Source organism: Pelophylax lessonae (genome assembly GCF_965119305.1).
Source record: "Pelophylax lessonae genome assembly, chromosome: 6".
Taxonomy (NCBI): Eukaryota; Metazoa; Chordata; class Amphibia; order Anura; family Ranidae; genus Pelophylax; species Pelophylax lessonae.
Window position 1 is genome coordinate 187303578 of NC_138773.1, and position 27587 is coordinate 187331164.

The following is a 27587-nucleotide window of genomic DNA, read 5'->3' on the forward strand; positions in this document are numbered from 1 at the left end:
CAGGTTTGAGATGCAGCTGGTGTCCCCACCAGTGGTGTATTTTGGTTTTGTGCTGCCCTAGGCAAGACTAAAATTAAGCGCCCCCCCCCTCCCCCACCTATGTAACTTTGCCCCACTCCTTCTTTTTTAATGGATGTGGCTCCCTCCAAAATTGAAGGACTACAAGTCCCAGCATGAACCCCTGAGATCTCACGAGAGAGGGGGTGGGTAAGGGAGAGAGAGAGGGGGATGGGTGAGGGGGGGGGGTGAGAGAGAGGGGGGGTTGAGAGAGAGGGGGGATGAGAGAGCAAGAAAGGGGGATGAGAGATAGAGACAGAGAGAGAGAGAAAGATAGAGGGGGATGAGAGAGAGCGAGAGAGGGGATGAGAGAGGAGGGGTGAGAGAGAAAGGGAGGGTGAGAGAGAGAAAGAAGAGGGGTGAGAGAGAGAGAGAGAGAAGAGGGGTGAGAGAGGAGGGGTGAGAGAGAGAGAGGGGGTGAGAGAGAGAGAGGGGGGTGAGAGAGAGAGGGGCGGTGAGAGAGAGGGGCGGTGAGAGAGAGAGGAGGGAATGAGAGAGGTGGCTCTAGCAACCAGTGGCCAAAAGAGACTCAGGGGGAGGGGGGCACTTTCTTTGCTGCCCCACTGTAAAGTGCCGCCCTAGGCCTGGGCCTTGTTGGCCTAGGCCAAAATACAGCACTGGTCCCCACTGAGGAGATTCCCCCATCTTTTTCCCGACTTACTACTTAGGGCTCTTTCACACGGTCCGCCTCCGCCGGCGGGTGACAGCTCCGTCTCCGCTTGCAGTGCGGAGAGGGAGGTGTCACAGCCCCCGCTGCTCTCTATGGGGAATCGGATGAGAGCGGACCGCCTGTCCGCTCTCATCCGATCCCATCCGATCCGATCCCCAGGACGGATGGAAAATAGGGTTTCCATCCGTCCGGATTTCACAGCAGACATCCGCTGCTCCATAGGGCTGAATGGGGTATCCGATCAGATCCGCCTAAAAAACTGACAGGCGGATCTGATCGGACCGCCCGTGTGAAAGTGCCCTTACTTTGTAGAGATTTCTTCTTTTTTTCATTCTGTGTCCACAGGACAAAGGAAAGGGAAATCTCCACAGCTGGACGCAGACAGCAGAATAAATATCCTGACAGGGATTTCACCCTTTCAATACTCTATCCAAGACTTAAAGGAGAAGTACAGCCAAAGGTTGTTTGGCTGTACTTCTCCTGTAAATCACAGGAGTGCAGCTCGTTCTGCACTCCAGTGACCCAATTTCAGCAGACTTTGAAGGTGAGCAGAGCAAAAAGTGGCTTCCCTCAGTTTGCACTGACAAGGCACGAGTAGAGGAGAGCCAAACAGTGGCTCTCCTGACAGGGGGGTCTGCGCTGATAATCAGAGCATTGATTATCAGCACAGCCCCCCATCAGAGGTGCTCACCCTAGATGCCAGTCAGTGCCCATCACAAATACCAATCAGTGCTCATAACAAAAATGCCAATCTGTGCCCATCAGTAATGCCTGTCAGCGCCCAACACAGATGCCAAACAGTGCATATCAGTAATGCCTGTCAGTGCCTCCTCATCAGTGCTGCCTATCAGGGCTATCTATCAGTGCCCATCAGTGCTGACTATCAGTGCCCCTTAATTACCACCTATCAGTGCCCATCAGTGCTACCTATCAGTGTGGCCTATCAGTGCCCATCAGTGCTGCATGTTAGTGCCTCCTCATCAGTGCTGCTTCATCAGCGCCCATCAGTGGAGAAAACTTACTTATTTGCAAAATTTTATAACAGAAACAAACGAAGATTAACTTTTTTTGTTTTTTTGTTTTTTTTAATTTCAGTCTTATTTTCATTATTTTAGCAAAAAAATAGCATTACAAAAGCAGTCGTGATCAATTACCACTAAAAGAAAGCTCTCTTTGTTGGAAAAAAATGATTAAAATGTATTATGAGTACAGTGTAGCATGACCGCACAACTGTCATTCAAAGTGTGACAGCACTGAAAGCTGAAAATTGGTCTGGGCAGGAAGTGGGTGAAAGTGCCCAGCAGTGAAGTGGTTAAAAAAACATACTTTACTGCACTGCATACACTTTAAAGTGATTGTAAAGGGATTAAAAAAAAAAAAAAAACCTGGTATACTGACATGCTCTGTGCAATGGTTTTGCACAGACCAGCCATGATCCTCCTCTTTTTGGGTCCCCTGCTGAGTGCCTGCATAGCAAGCCACCTGCTATGGGGGCACTCGTGTGGTCTTGCTCCCAAGAAGCGCTGTTTTTGTCTATTGAGACAAACAGCGCAGCTTGCCCCCATCCCCACTCTCTCCTCACAAGCTGTGATTGACAGCACCAAAGCAATACGGTGATAACACCCTTCTCCTGCGCTTAGAATCCAAGCTCCCCGGCCACACTTCCCACGGGAGTCACATAAGGCATCTCGGATGGCTAGAGTCTTGCTGCCCACAAAAGGACTGGGGTAGTCCAACGGTACTATAGGCAAAAAGAAACAAAAAAAAGGCGCACTGACCTAGCGCATTATCCTCAATAAGGCTTTATTTGTACAACATATAAAAAATGGCTACTCACAAACAAAGGTAGAAAATAGTAGTTGTAGAGTAGTTCATGTGTTAGTCCATATTCCTGTTAAGATGACGGCTGACGCATTTCGAGGCTCAGCCTCTTCCTCAAAGCCCCATTTTTTATATAACAGGGGGGAGTACCGCGCTTAAAAGGTGCTTAGTGCATGTTATTCATACATTTAATAATTTACTTTCAGTACTTTCAAATGTTTAAAATAAAATATAAATATTCTCCAGTGTATAAAATTATATAAATATTCTTCAGTGCATAAAAATTAAAAAAATCTCATTAATAAATAAAATATTTCTTACAAGTGATGTAAATATGTGCTATAAACAATCCTTAAATATATCAAAATTTATAAAAATGAAACATAAAAATAAAATGCCAGTGATAAATTATGTGCTTATAAGTTTCCAATAATTAATTCAAAAGTGAAAAAGTGCCAAAGTGTCCTTGTATATATAAATAAAATGGTGTATATTCAAACGCCTTTTCTTTCCCAAAATTCATGCAGGTGCTCTTCCATGCAGTGGCCACTAGGTGTCCTAAGCGCTCACCTCAATTGGCTTTATAACCAGCTTTGTATGGTATCATGTGTAATCCTCCTTTTCTATGGTTAATGGGTTCGGTCACTGATTCTCCCACTTATCCCTTTTCACGCGATATTCCAGGGGGTGTGTATGGAGCCTTTGAATCTCCAAAATAAATGGGGCCACAATAGTGAGGTACCGTTTGGTAATTTTATTAAAAGAGATAAAAATCACAGACTCACATTTTCCTTCGTCTTTGCCAATGCATAACAATTGTACTGTCGCTACGTCACTTCCGGTTTGGCGTCCTACGCGTTACGCTGCGTGCCCACACAGCTTCTTCCAGGGATACCTTGCCTACCATTGTGACGTTCTATTTATATCACTGAAGCCGGAAATAGGTTTTCCGCCATATTTGTTGTTTAATACGATTTAATAAGAACCGGAAGTTATGCTATGGCCATTTTCTTGGAGTCTATTACGACATCGTTCCCCTTACTCTCTTTTTCTCCACATCTATAAATAATACATTAATATTGCATATTCCCCTTACCATTAAAATCCTTTTTATTCATTGTAAAAACTTTAAAATCCATATCTAAACCCAAATTAATCTAAAATAAAACCGGAAGTGATGTATCGGCGAATCCATATACTCAATGATATAATATTGTATACAATCACTATATAATTATGTGGATCATTATACATTACATTTGATGTATTATTGTTCTTATATATCTTAAATCTACCCTTAACTTTATAATGGCCTATTATTATTATATTATATTTCATCTTCACCTACTATTACTATGCTCCATTTATATTATTATTATATCCAACTTTTTCCTTATTTCTTATTTTTGTCCGACTTAAGTACACTTTTATTTCTTTTCTTATATATATTAGGACTTTTTTTGGGGTATATTTTCTCTACGTTCTTCGTCCACTATTTTATAAAACCTAAAATTTTAAAAGATTAAAATCTACCTCAAAATTAATTTTCTAAAAATTACTTATAAAACAATTCACATCAAATTCAATATTTAACCCATTTGGTGTTAAACAATCCAGTGTGTGAATCCAGTATGATTCCCTTTGACTTAACGTACGGATTTTATGACTTCCTCGCCAATGCCTCTTGTATGGTTCAATTGCCCAAAATTTCAGATGTGTGGGGTCCCTTCGATGGTATTTATCAAAATGCCTGGATACACTGTGTTTATCATAACCATTTTCAATGTTTTTCACGTGTTCCTTTATCCTGATTCTTAGTAATCTCTTAGTGCGGCCTACATACTGTAGACCGCAACTGCACTCTAGACAATAGACTACTCCTTCTGTATTGCATCCGATGAAATCTCTTATTTTGTATATTGTGTTCGTTCTTGTGGATTTAAATTCATCTATTTTTCCTTTTGGTTTTCTTGTGTGGAGGCATGCATAACATCTTTTGCATGGATAAAATCCCTTTCCTGTAAAAAATGTAAATTGTGCTTTAGGTGGATCCATAACTGTTTTCACTATCATGTTTCTGATGGTTGGTGCCCGTTTGTATACAAATGCTGGGTGTTCCGGTAATGTGTTCTTCAAATGTTTGTCTCTCTTTAAGATGTGCCAGTGTTTTTTTATAATTTTCTCCACTTTCTTGTGTTGCATACTGTACTCCATTACTATAGGTAATTTTTCCATAAACTTACTCTGAGTTTTGTTTTTATCTTCTAATAGATTTTTTCTTTCAATACTTCTGACTTCATTGATCTTTTCTGTTATAAATGTTGTTTCATAGCCCTTTTCTATAAATCTTTTGCCTATGATATCTGCCTGTTGTTCAAAATCTTGGTCCTTTGTGCAATTTCTTTTTATTCTTAGGAGTTGTCCTTTTGGGATGTTGAATAGCCAGTTATTGTGATGACAGCTGTTTATTGGCAGGTAACTGTTTTTCTCTACTTCTTTAAAATGTGTTTTTGTGTTGATCTTTCCATTTTCTTGTGTGAAAGGACAACTCCTAAGAATAAAAAGAAATTGCACAAAGGACCAAGATTTTGAACAACAGGCAGATATCATAGGCAAAAGATTTATAGAAAAGGGCTATGAAACAACATTTATAACAGAAAAGATCAATGAAGTCAGAAGTATTGAAAGAAAAAATCTATTAGAAGATAAAAACAAAACTCAGAGTAAGTTTATGGAAAAATTACCTATAGTAATGGAGTACAGTATGCAACACAAGAAAGTGGAGAAAATTATAAAAAAACACTGGCACATCTTAAAGAGAGACAAACATTTGAAGAACACATTACCGGAACACCCAGCATTTGTATACAAACGGGCACCAACCATCAGAAACATGATAGTGAAAACAGTTATGGATCCACCTAAAGCACAATTTACATTTTTTACAGGAAAGGGATTTTATCCATGCAAAAGATGTTATGCATGCCTCCACACAAGAAAACCAAAAGGAAAAATAGATGAATTTAAATCCACAAGAACGAACACAATATACAAAATAAGAGATTTCATCGGATGCAATACAGAAGGAGTAGTCTATTGTCTAGAGTGCAGTTGCGGTCTACAGTATGTAGGCCGCACTAAGAGATTACTAAGAATCAGGATAAAGGAACACGTGAAAAACATTGAAAATGGTTATGATAAACACAGTGTATCCAGGCATTTTGATAAATACCATCGAAGGGACCCCACACATCTGAAATTTTGGGCAATTGAACCATACAAGAGGCATTGGCGAGGAAGTCATAAAATCCGTACGTTAAGTCAAAGGGAATCATACTGGATTCACACACTGGATTGTTTAACACCAAATGGGTTAAATATTGAATTTGATGTGAATTGTTTTATAAGTAATTTTTAGAAAATTTATTTTGAGGTAGATTTTAATCTTTTAAAATTTTAGGTTTTATAAAATAGTGGACGAAGAACGTAGAGAAAATATACCCCAAAAAAAGTCCTAATATATATAAGAAAAGAAATAAAAGTGTACTTAAGTCGGACAAAAATAAGAAATAAGGAAAAAGTTGGATATAATAATAATAATATAAATGGAGCATAGTAATAGTAGGTGAAGATGAAATATAATATAATAATAATAGGCCATTATAAAGTTAAGGGTAGATTTAAGATATATAAGAACAATAATACATCAAATGTAATGTATAATGATCCACATAATTATATAGTGATTGTATACAATATTATATCATTGAGTATATGGATTCGCCGATACATCACTTCCGGTTTTATTTTAGATTAATTTGGGTTTAGATATGGATTTTAAAGTTTTTACAATGAATAAAAAGGATTTTAATGGTAAGGGGAATATGCAATATTAATGTATTATTTATAGATGTGGAGAAAAAGAGAGTAAGGGGAACGATGTCGTAATAGACTCCAAGAAAATGGCCATAGCATAACTTCCGGTTCTTATTAAATCGTATTAAACAACAAATATGGCGGAAAACCTATTTCCGGCTTCAGTGATATAAATAGAACGTCACAATGGTAGGCAAGGTATCCCTGGAAGAAGCTGTGTGGGCACGCAGCGTAACGCGTAGGACGCCAAACCGGAAGTGACGTAGCGACAGTACAATTGTTATGCATTGGCAAAGACGAAGGAAAATGTGAGTCTGTGATTTTTATCTCTTTTAATAAAATTACCAAACGGTACCTCACTATTGTGGCCCCATTTATTTTGGAGATTCAAAGGCTCCATACACACCCCCTGGAATATCGCGTGAAAAGGGATAAGTGGGAGAATCAGTGACCGAACCCATTAACCATAGAAAAGGAGGATTACACATGATACCATACAAAGCTGGTTATAAAGCCAATTGAGGTGAGCGCTTAGGACACCTAGTGGCCACTGCATGGAAGAGCACCTGCATGAATTTTGGGAAAGAAAAGGCGTTTGAATATACACCATTTTATTTATATATACAAGGACACTTTGGCACTTTTTCACTTTTGAATTAATTATTGGAAACTTATAAGCACATAATTTATCACTGGCATTTTATTTTTATGTTTCATTTTTATAAATTTTGATATATTTAAGGATTGTTTATAGCACATATTTACATCACTTGTAAGAAATATTTTATTTATTAATGAGATTTTTTTAATTTTTATGCACTGAAGAATATTTATATAATTTTATACACTGGAGAATATTTATATTTTATTTTAAACATTTGAAAGTACTGAAAGTAAATTATTAAATGTATGAATAACATGCACTAAGCACCTTTTAAGCGCGGTACTCCCCCCTGTTATACATTTCTGAATTGTGTAGGTTACCAATAACAGTACCTGCAGCTTTAAAGGATTTTAGGATTCATATAAAGTGACAGCGCGAGAATTTCACCAATCCAATACCCATTTTTTATATGTTGTACAAATAAAGCCTTATTGAGGAAAATGCGCTAGGTCGGTGCGCCCTTTTTTTTTGTTTCTTTTTGCCTATGTGATTGACATTAACAAGAGCCAATGTCTCCCATTGCTGCCTTCATGGTCAGTAAGAGAGAGAGCCACTGCTCTCGTCCACAGTGATTGAGATTGAGCTCAGGTAAGTATTTAGGAGGGGCTGGTGGGTGAGCTAAACACACAGTTTTTTACCTAATGCTTAAAATGCATTAAGGTCAAGAAAAAAAAAAACCTTCTGCCTTTAGAACCACTTTAACATAGCTGAAAAACAATTATTCTAAAATTTAAAGTTATGTATTTATTGTATTACTTGTCATACAGCAAATGTATATCTTAATCTTATATTTGGGGCCTTTAATTCCAGGATGCAATAAAACACAATTCTTTCTTTGAACCAGAGAAAAGGATAAATTGTGGAAATGTTGATGAAGCTTTTAAAACCGCAGACAACATACTTGAAGGTATGAAGAATATGGCTTCCAATACCATTTCTACGTGGATGACACCCAAATCTAGCTCTCTACCCCTCAGCTCACTCCATCAGTCTCCTCAAGCATCACTAATTTACAAACAGACATATCAGCCTGGATGTCCCACCACTTCCTAAAACTCAATCTATCCAAAACCAAGCTCATAATATTTTTTTCCCCCACGTGCCCCTTCACCTCTCTTTCAAGATTGATGGCACAACTATTAACCCGTCATCGCATGCCAAGGTTCTAGGTGTAATCCTGGAATTTCCTTTCGACCTCACATCCAATCAATGTCCAAAGCCTGCCACCTCAACTTTCACAACATCTCTAAAATACGCCCCTTCTAACCAATGACCCCACAAAGCTCCTAGTCCACTCTCTGGTCATCTCTCCCCTTGTATACTACAACTCCCTCCTCACTGGCTTACCTTTACATAGGCTATCCCCCCTTCAGTCCATTATGAAGGCTGCTGCCAGACTTATCCACCTTACCAATTGCTCAGTGTCTACTACCCCTCTCTGCCGATCCCTTCACTGGCTTCCACTCATCCAACAAATTGAATTCAAAATACTAACAATTACTTAAGAAGCCATCCACATCTCTGCCCCCAGATTCATCACTAACCTAGTCTTAAAATACCAACCTAATCGTTCTCTTTGTTCCTCTCAAGACCTCCTGCTCTCTAGCTCCATTGTTACCTCCTTCTGTGCTCTGCTCCAGGACTTCTTCTGAGCCTCCCCCATCCTCTGGAAGTTCCTAACCCAATCTGCCCAACTGTCTGTTATTCTGCCCACATTTAGACCATCTCCGAAAACCCTTCTCTTCAGAGAAGCCTATCTGGCCTTTACCTAACAACTGTACTCATATTTTCTTTATCACCCTCTTGACCCTCCCTCTTAGATTGTAAGCTCTAACAAGCGGGCCCTCTGATTCCCACTGTATGAAATTGTATTGTAATTGTAATGTCTGTCTTATGCTGTAAAGTGCTGCGTAAAATGTTGGAGCCATATAAACACTGTATTATAATAATAATGTAAAAATGTACTTGCATAAAGAATCCATATAAACCAAAAAAACAACAGGACTGAAGTCCGAAACAAGGACATTACTGCTGATAGTTGTCCACCAACATCTACATATTTCTTTGTCCTTCAGTTTGGTCCTAGTATTGTGGGTACAACATTATGTCACTTTATAAATTAAAACCCATGGATTCTTTATAGATTTATTCCAAGTTCAATAAAAATGTGGATTTGTGGTCTAAAACAGCTTTGGTTGGCTAGCTTGTTCTAAGTGCATTGGCCTAAAATATAATTAAAGGCAATATTTTTTTATTTTAAAAGAGAGTAGAGAGAAATAAACCACCTGTCAGGTTTTTATTGCTGTCTGTGCCCCGATTGGGAAGATTTATCCTCTCTATTTGTCCCAGTGATCATTACACCGAATATGAGAGAAAAATCGCAAATTTTGAATGATCATCAGAAGAGGAATAGAGGGGAAACATTCCAATGGGGGCATTAGTTCTGGTGGTGACCCTGGTGACTAAGAGGGATTTCCCCTCACTACCTTTTTTGGCTATAGGACAGGTAGTGTAAATGTAAATCGCCGCCCTCCCTAATGGGACACAGAGGCAAAAAAAACATACTCTATGCCTATAGTTCTATTTTATATTTTATAGCATAAGGAACAAACTATTCAGAGAAAGGAGATACAATAAGACACGTGGCCACTCACTAAAACTAGAGGAAAGGCGGTTTAACCTTAAAGTGCGTAAGGGGTTCTTCACTATAAGAGCGGTAAGGATGTGGAATTCTCTTCCGCAAGCAGTGATATCAGCAGGGAGCATTGATAGTTTCAAAAAACTATTAGATGGGCACCTTAGAGACCACAACATACAGGGGTATACAATGTACGGTTAACAGCAAACACACACACACATCATAGGTTGAACTGGATGGACTGATGTCTTTTTTCAACCTCACAAACTATGTAACATATGTAACTATGTAACTATAGTATATAAATGTGACCCTTGGAATCCTAATCAAGAGTATATACTTACTACCATAATGTGTTTAAAATTAGGATACACACCACAAAGTGGAAGCTGAAGAAAAAATATTGACTCCTACTCTTCCAACTTATATGTTATAGGTGAGCTACATATTGGAGGACAGGAGCATTTCTACATGGAGACTCAAAGCATCCGTGTTATCCCAAAAACAGAGAACCAGGAAATTGAGATATATGCAGCAACGCAGGATCCAACATACATGCAGGTCTGTGATTTCTGAAATGTGTTATGCTATATTCTGAATATATCAGTTTACACTTGCATTGTTTTGGGAATTTCCGGTTTATGGTATATAAAAAGAGAATCAGGGATAGGGAATGCAGGAACACCCTCTGCTGAATAATGCTGTTTAAGTACTGAATTTTCTAGTGTGTGTCTTGAATTACTGATTAGTGTGTACCCAGAAACTGGCCTTTCCATTCATATGGGGTAATATACATATACAGTGCCTTGAAAAAGTATTCATACCCCTTGAAATTTTCCACATTTTGTCATTTTTGGTTACAAACAAAAACATACATTTTTTATTGGAATTTTATGCGATAGACCAACATAAAGTGGAATATTATTGTGAAGTGGATAGAAAATGATAAATGGTTTTCAAAATTTTTAAAAATAAATTTCTGAAAAGTGTGGCTGCATTTGTATTCAGCCCCCTTTACTCTTATAGCCCTAACTAAAATTTAGTGGAACCAATTGCCTTTAGAAGTCACCTAATTAGTAAATAGAGTCCACCTGTGTGCAATTTAATTTCAGTATAAATACAACTGTTCTGGGAAGCCCTCAGAGGTTTGTTAGAGAACCTTAGTGAACAAACAGCTTCATGAAGGCCAAGGAACACACCAGACAGGTCAGGGGCAAAGTTGTGTAGAAGTTTAAAGCAGGTTTAAGCAAGGTAAAGAAATATCCCAAGTTTTGAACTTCTCACGGAGCACTGTTCAATCCAATATCCAAAATGAAAGTATGGCACGACTGCAATTCTACCAAGACATGGCCGTCCACCTAAACTGACAGGCCGGGTAAGGAGAGCATCAATCAAAGAAGCAGCCCATGGTAACTCTGGAGGAGCCTACAGAGATTCACAGCAAAGGTGGAAGGATCCGTCCAGAGGACAACTATTAGTCGTGCAGTCCATAAATCTGGCCTTTATGGAAGAGTGGCAAGAAGAAAGCCATTGCTGAAAGAAAGCCAAAAGTAGTCCCGTTTGCAGTTTGTCAACAGCCATTTGGGGACTTGGCAAACACGTGGAAGAAGGTGCTCTGGTCAGATGAGACCAAATTTGAACTTTATGGCCTAAAAGCAAAACACTATGTGTGGCAGAAAACTAACACTGTACATCACCCTAAACACACCATCCCCATTGTTAAACATGGTGGTGGCAGCAACATGTTGTGGGGATGTTTTACTTCAGTATGTAAATATAAAGAAACTATTACTGAACAAGCTGCTGGCACTACAATACAACAATATTGTTAAAACCGCTAAAGCCATAAACAGTGCTGTGCTAAAATTAAGAAACTGGGTTGAATGGATTCAACATGTATAGTGACACATAGTAATAATAAAATCACAAAAATCGAATAAAAGTAGCATGTAAACATGTATAAAGTAGAAATAACAAAAGTGCATGGTGCAAAACTGTGCAAAAGTCTTTCAATATAGATCCAAATATGCTTCCACCTTTCAATGAAAAAAGTGCAACAGTGCAAACAAAATCACAAAAATAGATTTCTTAAAGTGTCCAAATCAGAATGGTGAAATCCATACATGAGGAAAAAGTGTTCTGTGATCCGAAATGGGAAAAGGAAAAGATACTGCCAGTGCTTCAATCACAAAATGAAGAAAACCTGGGAGCGCTTACCAGAGATAATGGACTCCAATGCCAGTGGCATGAGCATTAGGTATTGAAGCCTTGCTGAAATGACCCTTGACGTATGGTCCCTCTTCCATTCACTGAGGTGCTCCAAGAAACAAAAAAGCTCCACAAAGTGTGATAACGTCCAAAATTAAGATTTATTAGAAAGTAATTTATTTAATGACAAGCATTGAATAAGATCACATGGGTCTTGTCAGGACTCTGGAGGCGAGCCTGATGTGCAGAGGGTAGCCTCTAGCTCACCGAGGGATGGAGCACAGACGTGTCACCCAGGCAGTAGACGCAGGCTAACCCGAGGTGCGGAATCTAAGTGCCAACCGGTCTTCACCAGAGCCTCAGATGGTGAGGTTGGATTTTGCTGCGTGTATAGCACCAGGTCGCGGTCCTCGGGGTTGCCCTGCCAGGAGGTGAACAGGTCCGGATCTGGTGGCAGATAAACAGACAAGGATAAGGCAAAAGAGTGGTCACAAACAAGCCGAGGTCAGGGTGGGCAGCAGACAAGCGAGGTGAGGGACAAGCCAGTAGGTCAAACAGGAATCAAACTGGATACAACAGGTTTCAGGTTCAGGAACACAGGAGAAGCTTCAGATCAGACAGCAAAGACACTGTGCTTCTGAGGTGCTTAAATAAGGCAGCCTATTGCCAATTAATGAAATTAGTCTGAGCTAGGTTAACCCTTAGGTGGCAGATTCATGACAGCACTTTAGTGTGCACAGGGAGCGTTCCTGACATTGCCCCCCCCCTTAAGGGCAACCTCCGGGTGCCCAATAGGTTTCTCTTTTGTGGGTGACTGCGAAAGAAAGCCTGGATAAGTTCCATAGCGTGGATGTTTCGTTCAGGCTCCCAAGAGTTTTCTTCTGGACCATAACCCTTCCACTTGACAAGGTACTGTAACAGGTTTCCTCTCTTCCGGCAGTCCACAATAGCTTCTACTTCATATTCCACATCTCCATCAATGATTACAGGTTCGGGTGGCTCTGAACTCCTACCAGGGAAGGTATTGGGAACTGCAGGCTTTAACAAGGAGACGTGAAATACTGGGTGAATGCGGAGTGAATTGGGTAAAGATAACTCATAGGAAACTTCATTAAGTTTCCTCTTGACCGGAAAGGGTCCAATAAACCTGGGAGCCAATTTTTTAGATGGACAGGCTAAACGGAGGTTAGTTGTGGACAACCAAACCTGGTCACCTGGTTGAAGAATTAATTCTCCCCTTCTTCTTCTATCAAAGATCTTCTTAGATGCCGTTTGTGCCTTAAGTATGGCTTCTTGCAGTAATTTGCTGTTGCGAGCAAAGAAATTAATAGTGTCCTGTACTGCAGGGACTCCAGAGTCAGACGGGATATCGGGCAAGAAGGATGGGTGGAAGCCGTAGTTTGAGAAGAATGGAGATTGTCCAGTAACAGAATGTTTAGCATTATTATAGGCAAACTCTGTGAATGGCAGCAAAGCCACCCAATCGTCTTGAACAAAGGTGGTAAAACACCGAATGTACTGTTCCAAGGTCTGGTTGGTCCTCTCGGTCTGCCCATTAGTCTGTGGGTGGTAAGCAGAAGACAAGGATAATTCAATCTTCAACAGACTACATAATGCTTTCCAGAAGCGTGAGGTGAACTGCACCCCTCTGTCAGAGACAATATTTGCAGGTACCCCGTGAAGCCTAACAATCTCTTTTATGAAGACTTCTGCGGTTTCCTTGGCAGAGGGAGTACCCCTGAGGGGCAAAAAATGGGCCATTTTAGACAATCGATCCACAACAACAAAAATGGCAGAGCATCCCTTAGAAGGAGGAAGTTCCACAATAAAATCCATGGCGATCATCCTCCACGGTCTATCAGGAACTGGAAGTGGTCTAAGGAGACCCCATGACTTACTTCTCGCGGGCTTGCTTCGGGAACACACAGCACAGGAAGACACGTAGTCCCTACAACTTTTTTCCAGGTCAGGCCACCAGAATGTACGCTGCAGCAAGTCAAGGGTCTTACGGACTCCAAAGTGACCTGCCAAGGGATGGTCATGACAAGAACCCAGAACCGACATTCGGACATCTTCTGGAATGAAGATCTTGTCCCCAAACCATAGCAAACCGTCCTTAGGTACCAGAGAAATTTCAGGAAGACAGGGAATACTCACAGAAGCCTGTTTAATATGAGCCATCAGATTAGTTATTGGAAGAAGAAAGTTACCTTCAGACAGGATGGTGTCAGGTACAGGAATTTCCTTCGGGTCATCGAACATGCGGGAGAGTGCGTCCGGTTTGACGTTCTTGGAACCAGGTCGGTAAGTAATATGAAATGCGAACCTTGAAAAGAACAGAGCCCACCGTGCCTGGCGTGGTCTCAGACGTTTAGCAGATCTCAAGTATTCAAGGTTCTTGTGGTCGGTGAAGATAAGGATGGGATGTGCTGCCCCTTCGAGTAAATATCGCCACTCCTCGAGTGCCACCTTGATGGCCAAAAGTTCACGATCGCCCACATCATAGTTTCTCTCCGCTGGAGAGAGTTTGCGGGAAAAGAAGGCTACAGGGTGTACCAAGTCTTTAACTCCCTGTCTTTGGGAGATAACAGCCCCTACAGCCACTTCTGAGGCATCTACCTCAAGGAGGTAAGGTGAGGTGGGATCAGGGTGTCTCAGGATGGGAGCAGTAGTAAACAGCTTTTTCAGGACTGAGAAGGCGGTCTGGGCTTCAGGGGACCAATGGAAGCGAATGTTCTGCTTGGTAAGCTGTGTGATAGGGAAGATGATGGTAGAGAACCCCTTAATGAATCTCCTGTAAAAATTTGCAAATCCAACAAAGCACCCCCTTTTTGTCAGATGGAGCCGGCCAATCCAAGATAGCTGAAACTTTTTGAGGATCCATCCTAACTCCTTCGGTGGATATGATCAGGCCCAAGAACTGGATGCTTTGCTGTTCAAATTCACATTTCTCGGCCTTAGCATAGAGTCCATGTTGGCGGAGGCGGCCGAGAACTTTCCTGACGTGCTCCCGATGCAGGTCCAGAGATGCAGAAAAGATTAAAATATCGTCTAAATAGACAATTACGAAGGTGTCAAGCCAGTCTCTGAAGATGTCGTTTACAAAATGCTGGAATGTAGCCGGGGCGTTGCAGAGACCGAAGGGCATCACCAGGTACTCGAAATGCCCAAACCTGGTACGGAACGCCGTTTTCCACTCGTCCCCTTCGCGTATACGAACCAAATTGTAGGCCCCACGTAAGTCTAATTTGGTAAACAAGACAGCAGACCTTAATCTCTGAAAGAGTTCTGGAACCAAGGGGAGAGGATATCGGTTTTTAACCGTGACTTTATTCAACTCTCGGTAATCCACACAAGGACGGAGAGAGTGATCCTTCTTTTCTACAAAAAAGATTCCTGCTCCTGCTGGTGAAGTAGATGGACGGATGAAACCCTTCTTTAAGCTTTCGTCCACGTATTCCTTAAGAACCTCCAACTCCCGTTCGGATAGTGGGTAGATACGACCAAACGGAATCTCGGCCCCTGGAAGCAGCTCTATAGGGCAGTCATAAGGACGATGAGGGGGAAGGGTCTCAGCCCCACGTTTGCTGAAAACGTCCAGAAAATTATGATAAGCCTCAGGCACAACAGAGCATAAATCTGGATCAGATTCTAGGCACAGCAAGGTTCTGGAGGAGCTGAGAGAGTCAGGCAGGCAGGAATTCAAGCAGTAGGTAGATGGGAACTTGAGGACTCCAGAGGTCCAGTCGATTTGGGGGTTGTGTGCCTTCAACCAAGGTAACCCCAAGATGACTGGAAACAAGGGGGACGCAATAGCGTCTAGGCTTATTAGTTCCTTATGGTCGCAAGAGGAGATCATGAGGAGAGGAGGAGTCTCCTGGGTTACAGGTCCGGAACTGATGTGGGAACCATCAGCCAGGAAGATGGTAAGTCCTTGGGTCTTGGGTTGAAGTGGAATACCCCGTTGAACAGCGAATGACAGGTCGATAAAGCAACTACATGCTCCGGAGTCAATAATCGCGGTTACTGATATGCTACCTCCTGGAAGCTGAAACGAGACAGGGAAGGCTAGGTGAGAAGCACTGGAAGCAGATGCTGGACCACTGGATGGGGAGATGGAAAGGCACTTACGTAGCTTCGCAGGGCAGGAGCGCACGTAGTGACCGGCTTCTCCACAGTACAGGCAGAGATTGTTCTGTCGCCGGCGATGCCTTTCTTCAGTAGACAGGGCAGGTCTCTTAACCCCAAGCTGCATGGGTTCCGGGACATCCATAGCAAGGTTTGCAGGAGCAGAGCTGGTAGGAATCGGATTAAAGGAAGGGACGTTTACCGGGGCCGCGAACCGCGGCATCATCCAGGCTGGACGAGGCTGCTGGGTGGAACGTTCTGCACGGCGTTCCCTGAGCCGGCGGTCTATCTGGATAGCCAGATTTATTAGAGTCTCTAGGGTGTCAGGAACCCCAACCCGGGCTAGCTCATCCTTCAGCCCTTCAGAGAGACCTAAACGACACTGATACCGTAATGCAGCGTCATTCCACTGGGTGTCGGAACTCCAACGCCTAAAGTCTGTTACATAGTCTTCCACATCTCTTTGACCCTGCTGAAGCGCATGCAGAGCAGCTTCAGCGGTGGAGGTTCGCTGAGGGTCGTCATACAGCTGAGCCATGGCACTGAAGAAAGACAATAAGTACTTTAGATGAGGACTGCGCTCTTCAATAAGCCGATGAGCCCAAGACTGTGGTTCATCCAGGAGCAGGGAGATGACAAAGCCCACTTTGGTAGCCTCCAAGGAAAAAGTCAGAGGTTGCAGAGAGAAATATAATTCACATGCGTTGCGAAACGCCCTGAACTTGCCTCTGTCCCCTGAGAACTTTTCGGGTGTAGGGACCCGGGGTTCAGGTGGCAACATCACTACTGTGGGACCTGGAGTAGGTTCTGCTGGTACTGAGGAAGAAGAATCTGTCATCACAGGGGGGTTCCCAGGTGCAGAACGCATCCGTTCCTCCAGATGCATGTAGCCCTCCTGAAGTGTCTTTACGGCTTGAGATAAAGTTGTGAGATGCTGGCAGATCTCATCCAATGGTGAGGCCCCTCTTGCAGGCTGCGACATGGCTGTCTGATACTGTCAGGACTCTGGAGGCGAGCCTGATGTGCAGAGGGTAGCCTCTAGCTCACCGAGGGATGGAGCACAGACGTGTCACCCAGGCAGTAGACGCAGGCTAACCCGAGGTGCGGAATCTAAGTGCCAACCGGTCTTCACCAGAGCCTCAGATGGTGAGGTTGGATTTTGCTGCGTGTATAGCACCAGGTCGCGGTCCTCGGGGTTGCCCTGCCAGGAGGTGAACAGGTCCAGATCTGGTGGCAGATAAACAGACAAGGATAAGGCAAAAGAGTGGTCACAAACAAGCCGAGGTCAGGGCGGGCAGCAGACAAGCGAGGTGAGGGACAAGCCAGTAGGTCAGACAGGAATCAAACTGGATACAACAGGTTTCAGGTTCAGGAACACAGGAGAAGCTTCAGATCAGACAGCAAAGACACTGTGCTTCTGAGGTGCTTAAATAAGGCAGCCTATTGCCAATTAATGAAATTAGTCTGAGCTAGGTTAACCCTTAGGTGGCAGATTCATGACAGCACTTTAGTGTGCACAGGGAGCGTTCCTGACAGGTCTCAAATGGGCTCAATATTGAGAAAGAAGCTCACTTGCCTTATAAAGGCAGCAGTGAATTCATCACTCATAGCCTGTGCAGAGCTGCGGAAGGGACCCAGCAGGCCCCACCCAATATTGGCTGCTGACAGAACATTTTAGGAGGGGGCAGTGACCAGATTAGTCACCCTGCCCACAGAGAGAAAACAGCAGTGACCAATCTTTATTAGAGGAATCTCCACAAACTTTTACACTGGATTAGTGCACAGATCTGAAAGAAATGCACAATTTAGACCCATAATTCAAGTAAGAATACACACACCTCTTGTATTTAGACAATGTTTGCTCATCCCGAAGTTCAGCTTTAAACTACTATCCGTTAACTAATATTGGTACACATCTACCCACCAGTGATGATTACCAGAAACTAAGAAAAATGTACAAACAAGCATCCCAGAGTTAGTGGAGGATTAGTGCATAGAGTTTTGGACCACCCGGGACCCACACCAGAGGAGCAAGAAGCAAGAAGCAGCACAAAGTGTTCCTTCAACTCATTATCCTGTCAATCAGGTTTAGATTAGATCTACCAGAGGGGGTTTGATGCTTTATTTAATGGCCATTATTTCTGGGTTTTATGTCCGTCATAAAGGATCAGTGCCACAAAATTTTAAAAACAGTAACTTTAGAGCTCACATTTAAAACAAAATCAACCAAATCAACCAAATCAACGTGTCCTGACAGTATATAATTTAAAATTATTGCAGACTAAAGAGTAATTTCTAAAATGTCTAAAATGTCTATCTCCACAAGGGAAGTTACACAAGTACCGTATATCATTTTAATGTCATGTGCTAACTAACATAACAAATTGTAAGCATCATTGTTTCCTATGTTACCACTCCTCAAGCCTACTCATTTGAAGATGAATCCATGTAATTACCTCTTTCCAAAGAGCAGGGAGCTGACTTAGGAAACGGTAACGCTAACCCAAGAAGCAGAGTGATTTGGCTAGCAGAGATGTGTGTTTATATGAAAAGACATACTGTCCTAAAATAAAAAATTATTTGGCAGATAAAATACATATATAGATATATAAGTATTTGAGTTGTGTTTTTTTAGACTGTTTGCCTGGAGTTCCATTTTAAAATTGCTACTAAATTATTTGTTTTACTTAATTAATGTCCCTTGTCTTTGACTGCAATTTAAATATAAATAAATCGCCTTAATTTGGAGTAGATGTCCCAAGCTAAAACATTTTTAAAGAAAAAAAATGTTTTGGTATGCATGATTATATTTTTCTTATATAGAGCCTCGTGGCGAAAGCTTTAGGCATACCCTCTAATCGTGTCAGTTGCCATGTGAAAAGGATTGGTGGAGCGTTTGGAGGAAAGATTGTGAAAACAGCCTACATAGCGGCAATCGCAGCTGTGGCGGCTAAGAAGTAAGTGTCACTTATCTCCATTATGGTGAGTCCATTCAAATTAGCTGACCATGAATATTGATTCTGGATCCCTACTTCAAAGTCCAAGCTAACAGTTCTGCTTTACAACAAATACAGAATGACAGTACACTCACCGCTTCAATGGCTTATCAGTAATGCATTGTAAAGGGCAATGTGTTAAATGCAGTACCCATGACAAGCACTAAGAATAATAGCTTGTGTCTGGTACTTGTACCTAAATTCAGTAAAGTGAATTTTGGATGGCTGCTTTGAAACAATAAAGTAATTAAGTATATAAAATCAGCGCTAAAAATACACTGATAAAAAACATATAAATGCCATACGATTAGTATATAAATAAGATAGGGTTATGTGCAGGTATGTGCTGATAGGTGCAACACACTTAAAGAATCAAAATATAAAATCATCACATAACATACATAGTGCACTGAGTGTGAGAAAAAATCCAAACATAAATCTCCAGTGAAAAAACACAAATATATGGAGAAATCAGGAAATTAAAAAAAAAAAAAAGTCAGTGTCTATAACAGTGATGGCGAACCTTGGCACCCCAGATGTTTTGGAACCACATTTCCCATGATGCCCAACTACACTGCAGAGTGCAAGAGCATCATGGGAAATGTAGTTCCAAAACATCTGGGGTGCCCAGGTTCGCCATCACTGGTCTATAACATCCATATCGGTTTGTGATGATCATCAAAGAAAGAAACAAGTGTCTTCTGTGCAAAAAGTAGGAACATCCCAGGAAACCAGCAAACCATTAACCACCTATAAGTGCAGTGGTCACTTACGTTAATACAGGGTAAAAATCCCATTCAAATTAATTCCCAGAATGAGACAGATCCTCCACAGGGATGATGGTTAGCTCAATGCAGGGGATGGATTATTTCCAAATGATAAAGGATCCTCCACAACGGCAGCAATCAGCTCATGGAAAGCAAATAGGCAACTCAATAGTCTAGTAAATCAAAGTATACATTTATTAAAATAATATGTAGCAACTCACAGTTAAGATTGATACAGTTTGGAGGTAAAAGAGGCCAGTAGGGTCCCCAGATGATGTGTAGTGTCTGAATAAGGGACTTCCGGTCTAGGCCGAAAAAACTGGAAGTGACGTCACCCGGCTCCTCCCGACGTGTTGCGTCACAAATGACGTGACTTTATATAGTCCTATTTCCTGATTTTTCAATATATTTGTGGTTTTTCACTGTAGATTTATGTTTGGATTATTTTTTCTCACACTCAGTGCACTATCTACAGTATGTTATGTGATGATTTTTTATTTTGATTCCTTAAGTGTGTTGCACCTATTAGCACATACCTGCACATAATCCTATCTTATTTATATACTAGTAGGGTTGAGCGAACACCTAGATGTCCGTGTTCGACGGGTTCGGCCGAACTTTAAAAAAAAGTCCGGGTCCGTGTCCCGGACTTTTACCGAACTTTTCCCGGACACCGAACCCCATTGAAGTCAATGGGGACCCGAACTTTAAGGCACTAAAATGGCTCTAAAACACCAAAGGAAAGGGCTAGAGTGCTGCAAATGGCAGCAAAACGTAATTAAGAGCATGGCAAGTGCTCTGCAAACAAATGTGGATAGGGAAATAACTTAAAACAACAAAAAAAAAACAGAAAAATAAAACAATGTTCTTCTTCATCTCTGAAGGACGAGGCCCATATGGAGTAGGAGGGAGGTTGAGGTGGTGGTGGATGTGGCGGTGACATAGGCGTGCGCACAGGGTGTGCTGGGTGTGCCTGGGCACACCCTAATCACCTAGGGCACATAGCATTGCCAGTGAGGAGATGGGAAAGATCTCCCTGGGACCTGCTCTGCTCTATTTCTCCTTGCCTACAGGTACATGGCCCCGATACATTACTCTCCCTGCTGGCAAACACATGCATGTGTATTTCAACTTTGGGGTGCACACCTTAATGCAATAGGCTGCGCACACCTATGGGCGGTGTAGGTGGAAGCGGCGGTGGAGGAGGACCAGGGCCGGATTAACAGCATCATGGGCTTGGTGCTGAGGATTTTGAAGGGCCTTAAGGGCCGTGCCTTGCCATGCACCCAGAGGAAGAAGGGTGCAGCCATGCATGCCTAATTCAACATGGGATGCTGTCTCTGAAGCCCATAAACACATCCATGCATCGCCAACTGTCCCTCCTTGTCCGGCCTTCACGCTGTGTGGGGAGGTTCTGAGGGTGCTGCCTGGGGAAGCGAGCATAGAAGCCAGACTTCTGTGTTTACAAGTGACAGAAGAGCGGTAACAGTGAATATGGCCAACCCGGGGCCTATATAAAAGGTAGGGGCCTGGAGCTGCAGCTCCAATAGCCCCTACATTAATCTGGCCCTGAGGAGGAGGACGAGGTAGCCAACACTGCTTCTTTTCAAAAATTTTAAATGAGGGTACACCCCAAAAGAGTGAGAAAGAGCAAAAATGGAACAATGGGTGGGTAAGGTCGGTATCCATTGCTATTCTGCATAAGGTACGGAAAAGTCCCGTGGGATCCATGCCTGGTTCATTTTAATGAACGTGAGCTTGTCCACATTGTCTCTGGACAGGCGGCTGCGCTTGTCTGTTATAACGCCCCCAGCCGTGCTAAATACCCGTTCAGATAATACACTGGCTGCAGGGCACGCCAGCACCTCCAAGGCGTAAAGGGCAAGCTCAGGCCATGTGCCCAATTTGGAGACCCAGAAGTTGAAGGGGGCAGACCCGTCATTCACTACATGTAGGCGTGTGCACACATACTGCTCCACCATGTTGGTAAAATGCTGCCTCCTGCTAAGACGTTCCATCTGAGCTGCTGGTGCTGCTGTTTGTTGTGGCGTGCTGACAAAGCTTTTCCACATTTCGGCCATGCTAACCCTGCCTTCTGAGGTGCTGGCGGTGCCCTGGTTGCGTTGGCGACCTCCTCCTCCTCCTCCTCTGCCTTGTGCTTCCACTGTGGCCCCGCTGTCAGATGGGAATGCCAGCAGCATGGCGTCTACCAGCGTGCGCTTGTACTCGCGCATCTTGCGATCGCGCTCCAGTGAGTGAATTAAGGACGGTACGTTGTCCTTGTAACGGGGATCCAGCAGCGTGGCCACCCAGTAATCAGCACAAGTTAGAATGTGGGCAACTCGGCGGTCGTTGTGGAGACACTGCAGCATGTAATCGCTCATGTGTGCCAGGCTGCCCAGAGGCGACGAAAGGCTGTCCTCTGTGGGAGGTGTATCGTCCGTGTCCTCTGTATCCCCCCAGCCACGCACCAGTGATGGCCATGAGCTGGCCTGGGTGCCACCCTGCTGTGAACATGGTTCCATCTCCTCCTCCAGCTCCTCCTCCTCCTCATCCTCCTCATCCTCCAGAACTGTGCCCCTGCTGGACAATTGCGTCCCTGGCGTTTGCGTGTGCAGGAACCCACCCTCGGAGCCCCTTGCGAATGACTGCCCTGAAAGCCTTGGAAATGTTACCTCTTCATCCTCCTCCTCCTCCTCATCCTGTGCCACATCCTCTTCCATCATCGCCCGAATTGTTTTTTCAAGGAGGCATAGAAGTGGGATAGTTAAGCTGAGAACGGCGTCATTGCCACTGGCCATGTTGGTGGAGTACTCAAAACAGCGCAACAAGGCACACAGGTCTCGCATGGAGGCCCAGTTATTGGTGGTGAAGTGGTGCTGTTCCGCAGAGCGACTCACGCGTGCGTGCTGCAGCTGAAACTCCACTATGGCCTGCTGCTGCTCGCACAGTCTTTCCAGCATGTGCAAGGTGGAGTTCCACCTTGTGGGCACGTCACATATGAGGCGGTGAGCGGGAAGGCCGAAGTTACGCTGCAGCGCTGCCAGGCGAGCAGCAGCAGGGTGAGAACGCCGAAAGTGCGCACAAACGGCCCGCACTTTCTGCAGCAGCTCTGACATATCGGGGTAGTTTTTAAGGAACCTCTGCACCACCAAATTCAGCACATGCGCCAGGCAAGGGATGTGCGTCAAACCGGCTAGGCCCAGAGCTGCTATGAGATTTCGCCCGTTATCACACACCACCAGGCCGGGCTTGAGGCTCGCTGGCAGCAACCACTCATTTGTCTGCTGTTCCATGCTCCTCCACAACTCCTGCGCGGTGTGTGGTTTGTCCCCCAAACAGGCAAGTTGTAAAACTGCCTGCTGTCGTTTACCCCTGGCCGTGCTGAAGTTGGTGGTGAAGGTGTTACGCTGTCCGGATGAGGAGGCGGTAGAGGATGAGGAAGCGGAGTAGGAGGAGTTACGAACAGGAGGCAAACTGAAGCGCCCTGCAATCCTCGGTGGTGGAAGGACATGCGCCAAATTGCTATCCGCCTCAGGCCCATCCGCCACTGCATTTACCCAGTGTGCCGTTAGGGAGATATAACGCCCCTGACCGTGCTTACTGGTCCACGTATCCGTAGTTAGGTGGACCTTGGCACAGATGGCGTTGCGCAGTGCACACCTGATATTTTCCCCCACTTGGTTGTGCAGGGAAGGGATGGCTTGCCTGGAAAAGTAGTGGCGGCTGGGCACGACGTACTGTGGGACAGCCACCGACATAAGGTTTTTAAAACTGTGCGTCTCCACCAGACGGAATGACAGCATTTCAAAGGCCAATAATTTTGAAATGCTGGCATTCAGGGCCAGGGATCGCGGGTGGGTAGGGGGGTACTTCCTCTTCCTCTCAAGTGTTTGGGAGATGGAAAGCTGAACGCTTCCACGGGACATTGTGGAGATGGTTGTTGGTGACCCAGGTGGTGGTGTTGCTGACAGATCGTCTGTTTGCGGGGTGGCAGGTGCCGGTATCACTACAGATGTGGCTGGAGCGGCCGAGACTGCAGCAGAAGAGGAAGCAGGATGAGCCAGAGACGTTTCTTGGTTTTGAAGGTGTGTACTCCACTGCAGCTCGTGCTTTGCACTTAGATGCCTGATCATGCAGGTTGTGCTCAGGTTGAGAAGGTTCATGCCTCGCTTCAAGCTCTGATTGCACAGGGTGCAAACCACTCGTGTCCTGTCATCAGCACATTTTCTAAAGAACTTCCACGCTAGAGAACTCCTTTGAGCTGACTTTGGTGCGCTCGTTCCCTTGCTGCGTTGGGCAGTAGCGGGCGTAGTGTCTAGGGCACGGCCGCTCCGCTTCTGCACCCTGCTCCCTCTTCTGCTGTGCTGGTGGCTCTGTGCGACCACCGCCTCTTCCTCCAAACTACTCAGGTCACCTGCATGACGTTCATTCCATGTGGGGTCGAGGACCTCATCGTCCTCCACATCATCTTCCACCCAGTCTTCACCCCTGCCCTCCTTGTCGGTCTCCACAATGCTGAACGCCGCAGCAGTTGGCACCTGCGTTTCGTCATCATCGGAGACGTGCTGCGATGATCCTTGCATGTACTCATCTTGAGAAATAAGTGGTTGGGCATCGCTGCACTCAATCTCTTCCACTTCTGGGGCAGGGCTAGGTGGATGGCCCTGGGAAACCCTGCTGACAGAGTCCTCAAAAAGAATAAGAGACTGCTGTATGGCTTGGGGCTCAGACTGCTGGCCTGATTTGCAAGGGGGTGAGGTGAAAGACGGTTGGACATTGGCTGCAGGTGCCAACTCTGACCTTTCTGCAGTAGACTGGGTGGGAGACAATGTGAAGGAACTGGAGGCACTGTCAGCAGCAAACCAATCTACTATCGCCTCAACTTGTTCTGGCCTCATCACTTCTAGGGGCGTATGATGCCCTACCAAATACTGATGCAGGTTCTGTCGCCTACTCACACTTGAGGAAGGTGTTTCACTTGTGCGTGTAGCTGGCACAGATCGACCATGTCCTCTCCTTGCAACAGGAGCTCTACCAGCAGCACCACGACCCAGGCCACGGCCCTTATTTGACGGTCTCCTCATATTTCTGTAATTTAAGATCTTGCCCTAGAAAGGTTTTTATTGAATAGCGGAATAGAAAATATGATCCAAAAAAAGTGTATGTATATCACACGTACACAACCACACTAGGCCCCAATTACTATTGTTTGTACCCCTAAAAGGCTAGATGAGGAGTAGGGGGAGTATGGAACAGGCAGCACCCTCAAACCTTCAGAAGTATGAGATGAACCCCAACAACTTGGAAAGGTGGATCTCTCTCACACGTACCGACACAGACTATCCCGCAATTCAATTGATCCTCAAAGGTTTTTATTGAATAGCGGAATAGGAAATATGATCCCAAAAAAGTGTATGTATATCACACGTACACAACCACACTAGGCCCCAATTACTATTGTTTGTACCCCTAAAAGGCTAGGAGTAGGGGGAGTATGGAACAGGCAGCACCCTCAAACCTTCAGAAGTATGAGATGAACCCCAACAACTTGGAAAGGTGGATCTCTCTCACACGTACCGACACAGACTATCCCGCAATTCAATTGATCCTCAAAGGTTTTTATTGAATAGCGGAATAGGAAATATGATCAAAAAAAGTGTATGTATCTCGCACGTACACAACCACACTAGGCCCCAATTACTATTGTTTGTACCCCTAAAAGGCTAGATGAGGAGTAGGGGGGGTATGGAACAGGCAGCACCCTCAAACCTTCAGAAGTATGAGATGAACCCCAACAACTTGGAAAGGTGGATCTCTCTCACACGTACCAACACAGACTATCCCCCAATTTAACTGATCCCCAAAGGTTTTTGATTAAATAGCGGAATAGAAAATATGATCCAAAAAAAGTGTATGTATATCACACGTACACAACCACACTAGGCCCCAATTACTATTGTTTGTACCCCTAAAAGGCTAGATGAGGAGTAGGGGGAGTATGGAACAGGCAGCACCCTCAAACCTTCAGAAGTATGAGATGAACCCCAACAACTTGGAAAGGTGGATCTCTCTCACACGTACCGACACAGACTATCCCGCAATTCAATTGATCCTCAAAGGTTTTTATTGAATAGCGGAATAGGAAATATGATCAAAAAAAGTGTATGTATATCACACGTACACAACCACACTAGGCCCCAATTACTATTGTTTGTACCCCTAAAAGGCTAGGAGTAGGGGGAGTATGGAACAGGCAGCACCCTCAAACCTTCAGAAGTATGAGATGAACCCCAACAACTTGGAAAGGTGGATCTCTCTCACACGTACCAACACAGACTATCCCCCAATTTAACTGATCCCCAAAGGTTTTTGATTAAATAGCGGAATAGAAAATATGATCCCAAAAAAGTGTATGTATATCACACGTACACAACCACACTAGGCCCCAATTACTATTGTTTGTACCCCTAAAAGGCTAGGAGTAGGGGGAGTATGGAACAGGCAGCACCCTCAAACCTTCAGAAGTATGAGATGAACCCCAACAACTTGGAAAGGTGGATCTCTCTCACACGTACCAACACAGACTATCCCCCAATTTAACTGATCCCCAAAGGTTTTTGATTAAATAGCGGAATAGAAAATATGATCCCAAAAAAGTGTATGTATATCACACGTACACAACCACACTAGGCCCCAATTACTATTGTTTGTACCCCTAAAAGGCTAGGAGTAGGGGGAGTATGGAACAGGCAGCACCCTCAAACCTTCAGAAGTATGAGATGAACCCCAACAACTTGGAAAGGTGGATCTCTCTCACACGTACCAACACAGACTATCCCCCAATTTAACTGATCCCCAAAGGTTTTTGATTAAATAGCGGAATAGAAAATATGATCCCAAAAAAGTGTATGTATATCACACGTACACAACCACACTAGGCCCCAATTACTATTGTTTGTACCCCTAAAAGGCTAGGAGTAGGGGGAGTATGGAACAGGCAGCACCCTCAAACCTTCAGAAGTATGAGATGAACCCCAACAACTTGGAAAGGTGGATCTCTCTCACACGTACCAACACAGACTATCCCCCAATTTAACTGATCCCCAAAGGTTTTTGATTAAATAGCGGAATAGAAAATATGATCCCAAAAAAGTGTATGTATATCACACGTACACAACCACACTAGGCCCCAATTACTATTGTTTGTACCCCTAAAAGGCTAGGAGTAGGGGGAGTATGGAACAGGCAGCACCCTCAAACCTTCAGAAGTATGAGATGAACCCCAACAACTTGGAAAGGTGGATCTCTCTCACACGTACCAACACAGACTATCCCCCAATTTAACTGATCCCCAAAGGTTTTTGATTAAATAGCGGAATAGAAAATATGATCCCAAAAAAGTGTATGTATATCACACGTACACAACCACACTAGGCCCCAATTACTATTGTTTGTACCCCTAAAAGGCTAGGAGTAGGGGGAGTATGGAACAGGCAGCACCCTCAAACCTTCAGAAGTATGAGATGAACCCCAACAACTTGGAAAGGTGGATCTCTCTCACACGTACCAACACAGACTATCCCCCAATTTAACTGATCCCCAAAGGTTTTTGATTAAATAGCGGAATAGAAAATATGATCCCAAAAAAGTGTATGTATATCACACGTACACAACCACACTAGGCCCCAATTACTATTGTTTGTACCCCTAAAAGGCTAGGAGTAGGGGGAGTATGGAACAGGCAGCACCCTCAAACCTT

At 43.8% G+C, this 27587-nt stretch overlaps 1 protein-coding gene across 2 annotated transcripts in view; it reads left to right on the plus strand.

Moving 5' to 3' along the window:
* The window catches only part of LOC309557969 (aldehyde oxidase-like), a 196987-nt gene that overhangs the window by 75042 nt on the left and 94358 nt on the right, over nt 1-27587 (plus strand). For both annotated transcript variants that reach the window (XM_082260857.1, XM_082260858.1), the window contains 3 exons: nt 7899-7995; nt 10163-10287; nt 18886-19019. In XM_082260857.1, the coding sequence (XP_082116983.1) occupies nt 7899-7995; nt 10163-10287; nt 18886-19019 (356 nt within the window). The remainder of the gene's footprint in view (nt 1-7898; nt 7996-10162; nt 10288-18885; nt 19020-27587) is intronic.